General features: G+C 43.5%; 1 protein-coding gene across 2 annotated transcripts in view; it reads right to left on the bottom strand.

Moving 5' to 3' along the window:
• SULT4A1 (sulfotransferase family 4A member 1) overlaps positions 1–12,261 on the bottom strand; it is a 30,101-nt gene extending 17,840 nt beyond the window's left edge. For both annotated transcript variants that reach the window (XR_015706744.1, XM_087767031.1), the window contains exon 1: positions 12,025–12,261. Coding sequence is in view for 1 of the 2 variants with exons in the window: in XM_087767031.1 (XP_087623157.1) it covers positions 12,025–12,193 (169 nt within the window). In the remaining variant the exon portion in view is untranslated. The remainder of the gene's footprint in view (positions 1–12,024) is intronic.
• Between the last annotated feature and the right edge of the window lie 2,328 nt (positions 12,262–14,589).

Here is a 14,589-nt window from a genome sequence, read left to right on the forward strand (position 1 = left end):
AGGGCTGCTGAAGCTGTCAGATTGGCCTAGCAAGTGCTGTAAAGCAGTTCTCCTCATAGTTCATCTAATTGCCTGCAAGCTTATTCCCCTTTCACCAATTTCAGTGTATATCTGCAGGTAAGTATGACAGATTCATCTTCACCCTACAACAGTGGAGGGAAAATTAGATTTTTCCATTAGAAGAAAACAATTTCCAAACCATAAAAATATCTTCTCTTGAGGTCTGCATGTTCTAGTTCTCCTACATCTTGGAATTCCAACCGGCTTAAGAATAGGGATTTTCATTATCAATTAGGGTTTTAATAATAAAAATAATGTATACACCTTGACACCATATTTTCCAATTCTTCTGTTCCTAGATGAGACCTAGGATTCAGAATAAAGGCTGAAATTGTGACGTTATGTTGCCAACATTTTTGACTGCCCAATTAAATATGTATTAGAGGGCCTGATTTTCAAAAAGGACTGAATACTCATCCTCTAAGGCTAATGCCCCTTTTACCTGGCCTAAATGCCCCTAAGTTCAATAGCAAGCAGCCAAGGGAGTGTGCAACATGAGGAAACTGAATCCAGATCTTCTGAAACTGATGGCGGCAGCTTAAATAAGATCGGATTTAAAACAAGCGTTAACTGCATGATTTCTAGTAACATTCAGTAAGCAGGGAGTTGGCTTTTTAGACTTATTAATCAGTTTATTTTTCTCTTGCAGCTACTGACTTTTAAAACATAGGCTAAATTCTGCTTGTCTTTCACTAGATTTACATCAGAGAACACAGAAATTAGTCCATTAGGTCTGACCTGTGTTTCGCATGCATTTCACCAGAGGCCGTAAGCAGGAAACTATGAAAACCATATTCTATTTAGGACTAAAATGTATTTCCTATTTGGTAAAAAAGCTGTCACTGAAGTGTTTACACACATGTATTATCCATAGAATTACTGCTACTATGTATAATACAGTATCCTAAAGCACTGCTTTAATAAACTGGTTACAAAACAGTGTTATTTTCAGCTAATGCATTAGTACTACTTTTAAAAAATGGCCTGAGTCCTAATTCTCCTTTCTATTAGCACACTGACTATTCAGTAGAGGACAGGATGAGAAGTGCAGAATTGACCACAGCGCATGTGAGACCAGGCACCAACTGTTGAGGCATCTCCACTTCCACACAGCGAGGCAGGCGATGCAGTATGTTTCACACCTAACACCAACAGAAGCAGCTCAGAGAAAAGGACCTACTGACACTTTTGAGCATGCTGGATCCTACTGCTGGAGCAACACTAGTAAATAAAACACACCAGGGCCTGGGAGGACACGTGGGACAGCCAAACCCACATCCAGAGAGATCAATTTCCCAAAGCAAGGCAGCTTCATCCACAGCTTCCTGGGAACAGTCCCTGGCTCCAGCTATCTCCCACACCATGCTGGGAAGCACGCTGTCTGGGGGAGAGCAAAACTGTCGGGGAGCTGCCTAGCAAGGAAATAGCATGGATGACAGCCTGTCAGAGCCTCTGTCACAGTTATGTTTACTAGTGTAGCCATGGTGAAGCAGATAACTGGATTGTCTATGTTGCCTACTTTAGACTTTAAAAAAAATCAGAAGAAAAATAGCTCAAAAGTCACATACTCCCTAACCGTTGCATCTAACCCATGGCTACCCCAATCTATCCCAGCAGGCAGGGGTCCACAAGGCAAAGACCTCTTGTTGAAGACAGCTGGGGCTAAAAATGTTTCTTTTCTGTCCCTCTTAATAAGTCACAACATCCTCACATGCACTGCAGCAAGGACTAGGTAAGCAGTATACTAACAGCCCTAAGAACTGAGTCAGGTCCACAGATTGCTCAAAATCTAGGGATTAAAAACAACAAGACGACACTGGTTTGTCTTTATTTGCCTTCAATTGATGAGTCATGATCTGTGTCTTCATGTTTGTCTCCACATCTGTGATTTCATCATATCTAGGTGTCTCAAATTTTGTCATAAGTCTTTCACTAACAGCTGATATCGGTTGGTAGCTGGTATTTCTTGGTATCAGATATTCAAAGGGAAGAGTATTTTACTCTTCTCTAAGCTTTAGCTGGGCTGGTAAAATACGTCCATGCCTATGGACATTCATCATGCCTGCACCAGATGGCATCACCAATGGAGCAGTTTGTGTGAAGTTACTCCAATTCACTTAAAATTAAGTCAGCTGAATTAGCTTAAGGAGTTTCTATTTTTGGCATCAACTCACCTATCAAATTTTGCCTGGGACAAACTAGAATGCATTCACACAAAATACTCTGCAGGTGGTTCTTTAAGACTGTTGTGGTTTAACCCCAGCCAGCAACTAAGCATGACACAGCCGCTCACTCACTCCCCCCCGGTGGGACGGGGGAGAGAATCAGAAGAATAAAAGTGAGAAAACTCGTGGGTTGAGATAAACAGTTTAATAGGTAAAGCAAAAGCTGCATACGCAAGCAAAGCAAAACAAGGAATTCATTCACTACTTCCCATCGGCAGGCAGGTGTTTAGCAGCCATCTCCAGGAAAGCAGGGCTCCATCATGCACAATGATTACAGGAAAATTGTTAGGCAAAATCTGCCTACACATTAATGTGCATTTGCATGTATTAGGTGGTTAAATTGCAAGAAGGCAGCACACCAATAGTATAATGTGAAAGCATTGCAGATGAGACATACATGCAAAAAAAAAAAAAAAAGCACATTTTTGTTTCAGCATTTCAAGAAACATTGTTTACCCTCTATGCACGAAACTACGCAGCCTGTTTAGTCAGCTGTTGGTTGTCTAAGGTCAGGGCAAAGCATTTTGTCTCAAACAGAATCCCCCTCAAATGATAGCTGCCCTAAGCAAAACCATTCTTTGCAAGGTACCTATGCCCCCACTCTTATTTAGCACACAGTCATTCCCTCTGCTGAATTGCAGTTTTAGGCAAACTACAGCCACTTCTATTCTATTTCTATTGCTGCTCTTCAGAATTAGAAATGGAAATAGATCTAATTGGGAGTATAAAAGGGGATCAGCCAATTTGTATCACCGTGAGTCTTCTCAGTATTGCAGCAAAATCCTTGAAGAGAACACACTATTTCTGATAGGAAGCCCTGGTGATCCAATAGCAGCACTGACACTGATCATTAATGTGCACTTCATCTATATATGCATTGAGCAATCCAATTTTAGCAATGCCTGTGGCTGTTCTGTGCTACTTTGGCAACCCTGATCAGCAGTAAACAGGCTTTTAACTGGATGGTTAACCTGGGTTTATGATTGCCTTGCATCAACAGGACACTGCAAAGCAGCCAACGTACTGCCAAATCTGGACTGCTGCACGTATAGTCAGTGTGTGTCTTCTGAACATGATTCTCATCTCACCTGCTTCACGCTTGTCCCATTTTGTTGGCTTAGATGAATTTATTACTCATGCAGTGAATGGCAAATTCAGCACCATGTCATTATACATCATCTAGAACTTGCAGCCTTATAAGGGATGATGTCCTTCACATCCTGCACTATAAACAGCAGGTGGGTAAAAACATATGAAATCAGCTTGCATTTTTTATATTATAGACGGATTTTGGCATTTAGTGACAAAAATCTCTCCTCAGTTCTTTCTCCAGTGCTCCTTCTTTTACTTTTTATCCTTTACTATCTCAGGCACTGCCTCAGACTTAAAGAGCTAAACCTCCCCTACACACTGTCAGCCCCATGATATACTTCCTTCCTGGCATTCCTCAGTACCCCTTCACTCCCCTCACAGTGGCTTTCCTAAGCCTACAGCCCAATTTGGCTGAGATGTTATAATGATGGACTGTTTCCTCTGCCACGTTGTCTTGTCTGCATGCACACACAGCAAAGCACTTCTCTTGCTTCTTAATCTGCAATATATTACAGGATTAATGCATGACATAAATGGTTCATTTCTTTTGTAACAGTCTGCAAAAGGCTTTGGTATAGAGAACCACAATCATTTCAGCTCTTGTGCCCCACCCTCCTGGATTCTCCAAGGTGCTACAGAAACTCTGAACAGAGTCAAAGTGATGAGAAGCTAGGTGCTTGGTGCTATTAATCCTCTGCTGCTCCCTGCCACTGAGGAGAAAAACACATTCCTACATACTAGCATTATTACGTGCTCAGCTTTAATACCTAGATGCTAAAAGCAATTTCAGAGCCGTAATTTGCTAGTTTCTCTATAAAAATATAGATGGTATATAGAGTATAGTATAGATGGTAGGTGACACCCTTTGTCCAGGAAAATTTCTTGTCATCATACATGAAAAATTCTGGTAGAGAAATACATCCACATGCCTTCAGCGGAAAATGTAGACAAAAAGATTATATGACTTATGCAAGGTCACAGAATCTCTAGCTAAAAAGTCGTATCACATGCCCAGTGTACCAAACCTTGCACCACTTCTAAAGCGGCACTGATGGGACAATACAGGGGGTAGTTCCTTCCCCTCAGCATAGGGTGTATGAATCCCTACCGTACCGAACAAGAGAAAGTCTTCATTTAATAAAAGACTGCATAATAAGAATGAAAAATGATGTGTGCTAAACCAAATTCAGTCCAATGTTTAAGCATTTTGCTTCCTTTCATTAATATCTTCATTATGAAAGATGAGCATTAACATGAAATGAGAATGACTGGCTGTTGGGTTTGGCTGATGTACATAATTTTCTAATTCTTTCGTCTTTGAGGTCATTATCATCTTTCTCATGTCCAGAATACACTTTTTACACAGGGTAAAATCTTTTTTCTTCCCCCCCCCCCCCCGACCCTGCTTTCAAAAAGCAAGTTGCTTGAGTTTTGCACTACTTCACAGCAGGGAAGCAATTATGTTACATTTGCAAAAGACCCAGCGAAACCTATTAGGTATCTAGAGAATTCTTCCTCTTCTGAACACTGTGTTCCTTCTCTAGTAACATCTCTTCACTGGTTTGATAAAAGGTTCATGAGAGAAACACTGCTAGCTAGATAACAAAAACGAGTTTCTTAACAACAGATTTTTCTTCTCCACCTTTATTTCCTGTTTGAGGCCCATAAGGACCGATCCAATTCTACTCCCACTGAAATCAAGTCAAATGCATCAGTGGCAAACTTAACATTGTCGTCAATTACTTATTATTTGATGTTTGTATTTATCATTTCTTTGCCTAGCAGTATTTAAGACTGAGTCAATACCAGAAGGTATTTTGAGCTATACATAAGTAAAACAAAAGATAGACCCATTTCGAAAGGACTTTCAAAGCACAGGAACCCAGTGGCCCTAACCCCCACAAACACTTGACTACAGGTGTTATTTTCTGCACCTGAGTGGTCCTCAATGGAGTGAGTTTAAGCAGAGTATTTACTCTTCTAATTGGTGGAAGGAAGATGACTTCAGTCACCAAGAGCATGAAATCAGATTCAAATATGGACCCTGTACGTCAGTCCCTAAAAGAACAGCTCACAAAACACATCTCCATCACCCAATGCAGTTTGCTGTTCCCTTTCTCTTTGCGTAAGTCCATTCTTTCCAGCCAGTTGGTATGAGAACCGATACACTTTCATATCACATTAAAATGGAATGATTTCTGAGATTTATAAATTACTTAAGACAGAGAAACAAAGTAAGTGTGATGTTATTGTAAAAAGTTAAATATCATATTCTGATTTTCAAGACATTAACTTGTTCATCCACATTCACAAAACTAACAGAGGTTTCCTATCGTTCCATGTCACAGGGAAGAGCTTGTAAGCGTGCATAATATTGCCTCAAGAAACAGAGGTCGAAGGAAAAGAATCACAAATGTATTTTGTGTAAAAATATCTTGATTTTTAAGCCCACCTCATGATTTCTTGAGGCATGCCTCTGGGCCAGTAACATTTGCATTCATTCTTTAAATGTTTTAAGCTCAAGGCACCAAAATCCTGCAAAGAGAATAGGACTATAAATCCAGAATAGCAGAATCTAGCTCTTTTGTAACTGCAAAACTGTTGTTACAAAATAATACCAACAAAACTCTTGGGAGGAGTTCCATATGAGAACACTGGAAATTAAGGGAAGTCAACTAATTTAGCAAATATCCATGTAGATGCTAGTGTTCCCTGAGGAGCCTGAGCTACAATGGCGTAAGGCCATCTCAGACTTGCCATTACCAGGGTAAACTTCTGCAATCCACCACAGCTGCCTCATGCCACTGTGTCTGACAGCTCCCAGCCTGGAAACTCCCACAGCTTGGGCACATCCTTGAACAACCTTTCAGCCTGATTCTCCTCTCATTTATGACTGCGCAAATCAGGACTGACTGCCAGCAGTGTTGGACCTATGCATATCTGGGTAGGTAGGAAGAACTGGATTCCCTGTGCTTAGGCTTAGCAGTCTGTCACATCACGTAGAGGCTACTAGTACGTGTTAGCCAGTTAGGCAGCAAGCCAGGGCACCAAAAAAGTACAACTTACCAAGCCATAACTGTTTACAGGCAGGTAACAGAGGACACAGGTACAGTGATTCCCTGACATAATACTCAATTGATGTAGCTCTGTGCAGACCTGTCACCTACTCACTGATGGCTATGGCAGGTAACTGCAGATAAGTTAGCTGGTGGGTCAGATGTCCCTAGACTGCAGGACGCTCCTGCAAGCATATGTCACATGTAGCCACATAGCCTTAGTCAAGCAATAATACTCTTTATATTGAATAATAAGAGTATTATTGTGGAGTACAATAATACTTAGAAGAACCAGAAACCAACCTTGCCAATAAATATAACATCCCTGCCAAGAGATTTTTATAGTCTGAGGAAAACATGAAGGGTAAGATTGCACAAGACAAACAAAGCAACATTTCACACAAGACATAGTCATTTGGTACATTTTCTTTATGGTGTGTTTCTTAAATCAAGAAATGTTGCCAATACATTTTTATAACATGGTCCCATAGACAGCTAAGACGGATGAAGAGGCCAGAGATAAGAAATCCTTAAACTAATCTCACAGTCAAAGAAAAACTGTGTGTCTACATCCCCAATGGTTCAAGTCTCCCTTTGCCTTAAGCGTAGTAACTTTTGAGTGCTGAGTCTGATCAAAGAATATTCTAGATGTTGATGAGCAGAAGTTTATAATCAGACAAACAAGAAAAGTGGGGTTAACATTGTACCCTCTCTATCTGGTTCACAGCCCAGCAGCTGTGATTGTCACTGCTGTAATGGTCAATGGATCAAACAAATGTTTCCCCGTAACAGAAGAAAAGCCTGGGGCACATAGTGTCCCTGGCATGGAAAGATTAATAGGAAGAGCGTCCTGCAGGGTGCCTGTTTTAGGAAGGAAGGGTGATATGGACTTGGCAATGTTAGGTTTACAGTTGGTCTTGATGATCTTAAAGGTGTTTTCCAAACTAAGTGATTCTATGATTATAGCATGAGGGAAATGGGCCATGGAAGAACGCAGACAGAGCCCCTGACATGTGGCAGAGAAAGAGGAAGGACAGAGCAATGAACAGAGCTCCTCCCATCAGCCGGGGAAGGGACTGGGGCATACTGGTGTCCCAGCAAAAGGAGATGTTGGATTCAGGAGTGCTGGAAGCGGATAAAAGAATGGTATGCATGCAGTGAGAGAGGCACAAAGAACAGGAGGAGACAGAAAACCCACAATGCATGCAATGTACTTTACCAACAGATGCAATGAGAAGCATGACCTTCTGTACATACAGAATCTTTTAAGCAAATAAAATGATGGGCAACTCAATTTAACTTTCTCTGATTGATGTCATATAACACCGGAGGTAAGCATTAAAGAATTTGAAAGATGAGAACTCAGTGAATGTACACACAGGAAAGCTGTCCTTGAACTGATCTGCAAATTCACTGTTGGCACTTCATTAAGTCAAAAGCCTAGAGTCAGCCATAATATTCCCTACAAGCTAATGAGTAGTTATAAAAATCCAGTGCTGCAAAGAAAATTCAAAATGCTATCTATAAAAAACACCTCCGGACAGGTAAAGGCCATATCCAGCACTTGCTCTTCTGACCTGTTGTCTGGCACTAAACGCAAGAGTTCTCATGAACTGCCTGGACTTGAAGCTGATGTTTGCCCAACAACTGACATTTTCCCACATAGAACTCCAGAAAAATTATTTGGCAAAATAATCAACGTGGGAGAGACAGCTTCATTATTAATGTAAATAGCTCACTTTCTCAAATTACCAGTTTTGCAAAAGGCATTAATTTGTGGGCTTTGACCCAAGAATGCAAAATGCACATCCATTCAGAACAGATACAAGATGGTATTAAGAGAGCTATTGTACACCACTTATGAGTAACGCACATGGACAGATCATGTACAGTCAGGGGTTAGCATCGTAAGACACAGCAAAATACAAAGTGAACCTGGACTCAATACTATACTTTAGGGACTGATTTAATTCCACTGAAATCATTGACCTGAACAGACAGCTAATCTAGCTCTTGGCATGGTGACTGAGGGAATGAAAGGGGTGACTGACATGAAAGAATTTGCTTATTCGTTAATTCTGTAGTTTAAGTTCATAGAGGAGAATTTTAATTTTCAAGTAGGGTACAAGAGGCCACAGTATGAGAGGGTTCAAGGAAAGCTGTGACAGAGGCACAGTGTTTCCTATGAACGTTGCATCTGTATCTTATCTGTGAAGCAATCTGTTGCGTGAGCTCCAATTATTTAATGCTAGGGAGAATGATATTCCATTTTACATTTGCAGCTACTGTCAATCTGTGTCCCATTCAGCCTGCCCATTCTATACTATGAAGTTTCATGAAAGATGAAACTTGTGATTTAATTTCTTCAAGAGCAGTACCACACCTAATTTTAAATTAGGCATCACGATAGAAAGGTTTTCTGTAATTACAGTTCTACCATATGCATATGTATAAGCATATATGCACATTCACATATTTACATGTCTAAATAAATCCCTGGGTTTTAGGCACAAGCTTCTCCTAGTCCAGCAGCTCCCAAAAGCTGTTACCATTGGACACAGGTGTTAAGAATAATTAAACATATAAGGAGTGTCATGATTTAGCCATCCATCAGTGGAAATCACATTAAAGCAGAGTCATTTTCTATTAGGCTTATTACATTATTTCCAGTAAGGCCACTGGTACATTCAGTTTTCTACCATTATTGGACCAGCTTTTTCCTCCCAATTTACCAATATCTTAACTATTTCCAAGCACTATCTCCATTTCACATGTTTAAAGCTGTATTGTCTAGTCTTGCAGAGTATAATGTCTTCAAAATGGCACACATACTATTTCATCAGTCCCTAGGATTACTGAAGCAGTCCTGACCCTACAAGCCACTTGGATATTTTCTTTGCCAGATAAACCAACATATGGTCAACAGCTACTGATGAAGCCGTCTGCTATTAGATTGTAGCATAGGGCTCAGTAAGAGCTAGAAGCTCTGGCCTCTCACACATCTAGCAGACAGACTTGTTTGTGTATTTTGCACAGTCTGAGCAGATGGAGAGCTGGTGAAACACTGAACAAAACCGATTTCCTTAAGAACAACAACAAAGGTTTCCACTGAACCTGACTGACATTGGTGCATGTTTCTTTTTCCTAAAATTCTGTTGTCAGAAATATTCTTGAAATTTTGTTCAAATGTAATTTATTAACAGAAACTAGAGAAGTGGTCCCAACCATGTTTTACCTTTAAAGATTACCAAAAAAGCCAAAGTATTTCACCCCACATAATCATATTTTGTGCATGAAATCTGTTTTGTAAACCTACTGTTTTGATTACAGCAACATTATGAAAATTCTGATTAGCTCCAGTAAACAGAAAAATCTTTGTCAATGCTACTGAGAGACAGGAAGACGAAGTTGTAGTTAAGGTAATACAGAGGAGCCTGGGGTTCTGGATTTAATTTCTGGCTTTGCTGTAGACTTCCTGCATGACCTTGGCTAAATCAATGGGAACCATATTAGGGCAGCCTAATTTCTACTGACATGCCTGTCCCTAGTCAGCAGACCCTTTGATAATTGATTCAGAGGCCCTAAATAAGGCATCAAGCTGTAAGCCACGTAGGATCAGCTGACAAAACAAGTTCCAAGTAGACTTCAGGCTACCTAAAGGTGGAGCTTGCAGGCATTATTATTGTCTAGAGCCTATTCCCATGACAAGGACATGAGATTCCTCAAGACCTAGGTATTCTCTTTCCTGGCAAGTAAAATACTATGGCACCTATTTTGATCCCAAGGCTGTTCCCCCAGCTCCTCCACACAAGACTGTACCTTCACTTTTGGTGCCCCAGTTCTCAATCTTCCTTTTCCTTCTTCCACAGTGACTATTAGTAAATCCTCTTGTAGTAAGTACTGCTGCTAACTTTGTAAGTGGACAGTTCACTGTCACTGCCCTTAGCCGGGGCCCCAAGAGACCTAATAGGATGTTGCTATATTCACAAAATAACAGCAAATTAAATATGATTATGCAAGCTGGCTTTCCACAGCCAACTGTATAGCCATTGAAACTAAGCTATTGCCAGCTGATGTATTCGCTATATTGTGCCCGGCTGCTGAAAACTGAGGTTAGCTGAGGATATTTAACGATCCACCAATACAAAGTTGGGGTGCGATACTAACACAGAAACATTGTAAACCCAGATTCGCAAAACTGAAATCTTAAAACTGAAAGAATTAAATAGTGTTCTTGCCACACGCTATAAATCTTTAAGAAAATAGTTTAAAAGAATAAAGATGTAGCTGTCTGCTCCAAATCCTAGCATTTGGGGGGCCATCCGTCTACATACTATCCCTTATCTAACGTATGCAGCTATCAAGCTCCAGCCAGTCTTTAACAGCATCATTAGTAATGAAAGATCAAAAAGATGTAAAGAGAAATATTTGAAACTGCTTGAGAAATAACATAATAGATGCTGCATTGTAGAAAATGTGTATATGTTTGAAGCAGCACACCAAGAAATTGAAAAGCATTAGCCATTCATACAACAATGAAATAAGTCAGAATCCTATGATACTGAAACATCATTTTACAAGGGTATTTACAGAGCTAACATCTGTTACGTCCAGTGGACTTTGAATTTTCTAGAAAGAGATCATCTTATTGTCAGGAAAAAAAAGTCACTCAAAAATGCGCTTAATAGAGTCTATCTGGATTTACCAGGTGGGTTACAAAGCTACCATATTGTCTGCCTCTTTGCAGGCAGCACTACATCCATGTTAATTCTGTTTAAACATTTTTGCTTGGAAACGGAGAGAGTAAGAAATCAAGAAATACGATACCAAAAGCAGACACCCAAATGGTATAAAACAGCCAAAGGATGCGTTTACTGGAGAAATGCACACTTACACTGCTAACAGGAGACATTTCTGGTAATTCAGACAGCGCAGCAAGAACGTACTTTGAGCACACGTCCTCCCAGAGCGGCCTGGGGAGCGCAATACGGAAGGCTGTAGAGCGGACAGCAAACCTGGACGCCGCATTAGGAATCCGTATGCACGCTATATACCTTCCCGATATTCAACATCTACGCTGAGCGAGACGTCCCTTGCCTGGAGCAGCGCCTTCACCCCCGAGCAGTTCAGCTGGCAGGCACCGGGACCGCCGAGGCGAGGACCTCCAGCGGCAGCACCTGCCGCTGGCTTCTATCTAAACCCGGCGGCTACGCCCCAGGGCAGGGCCGCCCCACCCGTGCCCGGGACCCGGGGCGGGCGCTCCCCCCAACTCTGACGGGCTCCGGGCGCCGCCGGCCTGACGGGAAGCCCCCCCCCCTCCCCCGCACAGGCCTGCGGCGGAAGGGCGCAGGCCTCGCCCCGGCCTCCCGCGGGGGCACGGCGGCGCCGCCGCCGCTGCGCGCCGCTGCCGGGCGGGGAGGGCGCCGCGGGCCCGGGGCCGAGGGGGCGCCTCCCGCCCCTCCCCGCGCCGGCCGCCCAGCGAGCGGGGGGAGAGGAGAAGCCGCCCCGCCGGCCAGCCCACCCCCTCAGGCGCAGCCCCAGCCCGGGCGGGGGAGGGAGGGAGGGAGGGGGGCCGGGGCCCGTCCGCCTACCTGATTTGGGGTAGGTGACGATCCAGACGTCGCTGTCCCTCACCGGGAAATTGGCGATCTCCTCCATCTTCCCGCGGCAGAAGGGCGGCAGCCGCACCCCATTGTACTCGAAGTACTTGCTCTCGAACTCCCCGGGCGTGCTGGGGGTCTCGGCCTCGCTCTCCGCCATCCTCTTCCCTGCCGGCCGCGGGGGCGGGGGGCGAGGTGCGGGGGCCGCGGGCGCTCCGGCGGGCGGGCGGGCGGGCGGGCGGTGGCGGGCGCGGCTCGGCAGCCCCTGCCCCCGGCACGCCCCCACGCACGCACGGGGAGGGGGCGCGGGGCCCGGCGGCGCATGGGCTCCCTGCGCGGTGATGTCATGCGCGGTAGCCGCAGCGCGCGGCGCCAGCGGCCGGTAACGCTCGGCCTGCCGTAGCCGCCGCCGGACGGCTGCCCGCCTGGCCTCGCCTCGCCCGCCTCGCAGCCCCTCTCCGCTCCGCTCCGGGCGTGCCGCCGCACGGAACACGCTCCAGGGGAGGCAGCCGGCTGGGGCTGGGGCAGCGCTGGGCCGGCCGCCCTGGCTGTCACCTGAGAGCTCAGCCCGCAGCACTAGGCTCCGCAGCGCCAAGGCCCGGCTTCCAAGAGGGCAGATGGCAGGCTGAGGAGACGCGCGGAAGAGAGAGCGGGAGGCCGGGGCACTAGGGACTCATTGCTGCCCTTGCTCGGAACCCAAGCACAATGCGTAGGGAGGGTGAGAGAGCAAGGAAGGGGGCACACGCCCACCTTCTTCAGCAACACGCATCGCTTGCTCATTGCAGTGCTCAGGTTTATACCCGTACCTGTTATTTTAGATAATAAGCCCTTCATCCTGATCCCCTCTTCCCAGTCTCTTGGGTGCCACCTCTCTGTATCTGGCAGGGTAACAGCTTCCATTACAGCACGGGGCATCTTGCAGGTGGGGTCAGGCCTGAGCACCCAGGGGCCCAGCACATCTCCTGCCAATTCTGACTTGCTCCCTGGACTTTCCAGGCTGGCATCAGAGCTGACTTAGTAGCTTACCTTGTTTGGTGGTCACTAGGCAGCAGAAACCAACCCTGTCCCAACAGTGCTGGTGGCCAGTTAGTGAGGACAGTCTGCACCATGGCCACTGTCTGCTCATCCCTCGTATTACAGCAGCTCCAATCTCACTCCACCTAGCAGTACAGATGAGGCCTGGGGCAGAACTCAAACAGCACTCCTAGTTGGGTTTGTGGGAAAGACAGCCCAGGTGCTGCTTGTCAGGGTATTTAAGGCCTATTGGTGCCTGACAAGAAGGTATAAAAACTCTAACCTCCATTAAGATCTGTTTGTATTACAGAAAGGAGGACTGTTTGGTCAGTTTGGTCTGGTATAACTGAAGAGCTAGCAGTGGTTCAATGAAATTAAGACTTGTGTTAGTTCTAGAAAGGTCAGTGATGAGTTTTGGTTTAGTTTACTCTTATTAGCCTTATAACAGCTGCTTTATTTTGTGTTTAATAATGTATACTTCTGTAATAGTGTTAAAATATAATAGAAGTTCTTTGAGAGCTTCAGATACAAAGTGTCTGTAGCAGGTGTGCATTTGAAAGAAAATAAGCATATAAGGAAGCAGTAAATCTAGGGAAGAGGGTACAATGACTTGGAAAACATACGTCTTTAAGTACTAGAGAGTGAATTATAGCTAATTTCAGTTAAGTTTACTGAATTGTGAACAGCAACCAGCTAGAGATTGTGTCCCTTATCAAACTGTCCTGTCTACAGGAGTAATCTCAGGAAAAGCAACAGTACAAACAGCTGAGGGCAGTAACTGCTTTCAGCTTTTATAGTTCCATCTTACCAGCATATATAAATCAATGCTTTTACTGTAGTTTACTTACATTTGTTCATATTAATAATAAACTGCAGACATTAAAACTATGGTTAGAGTAGGGAGGAAAATTCCACCAGAAACTAACACCAAAGATATTGTTTCATGGAATGAAAATGGTTTGCAGGAATGTGTCAGGCAAAAAAAAAAAAAAACAAACCACCAAAAAAAACCTTTAGAGAGAAAAATTTATCCCAGAGTCAATGGTTGACTAGTAAGACTTGCCCTAGAAGTCAATAATGCAGGTTCGATTTTCGATTCCCTGTGATACTAATTTTGGTTTTGAGCCTGTTTCTTTAAGACACAGAAATCAGAACTATCTGTTGACATCTAAAAGAACTTTTCCCATTTAATTTTTTTTTTTTTTATAAAAAGTGGGTTGACAAGAATAACAGGGAGCTGGGCAGCTATTATTCTGTATTTTAAGATAATACTGTAAGCTTGTAAGCAACTGGCATTCTGGCACTGGTGCCTGTTCTTTTCTTTCCTATGGCATTTTAAATGGTCTGATTTCTTCTTTTCCTTGCTTAACAAAATAATTCAAAGCTGCAATTTTCTGTGGAAAGTAGAGTTGTGAGGTTTTCTAGCGAATTTCTAAGCAAAATTTATTTATTGGTCTTTTCTGATTATTAAAAGCATTAAGCTATACTAGTAATAAATAACTTTAAAGCCCAACAAAACAAACTTGAGTTCTAGTCTCTATT

The sequence above is a fragment of the Nipponia nippon genome, unplaced genomic scaffold (genome assembly GCF_047370975.1).
Source record: "Nipponia nippon isolate SJK-2023a ecotype South Korea unplaced genomic scaffold, ASM4737097v1 scaffold_3, whole genome shotgun sequence".
Taxonomy (NCBI): domain Eukaryota; kingdom Metazoa; phylum Chordata; class Aves; order Pelecaniformes; family Threskiornithidae; genus Nipponia; species Nipponia nippon.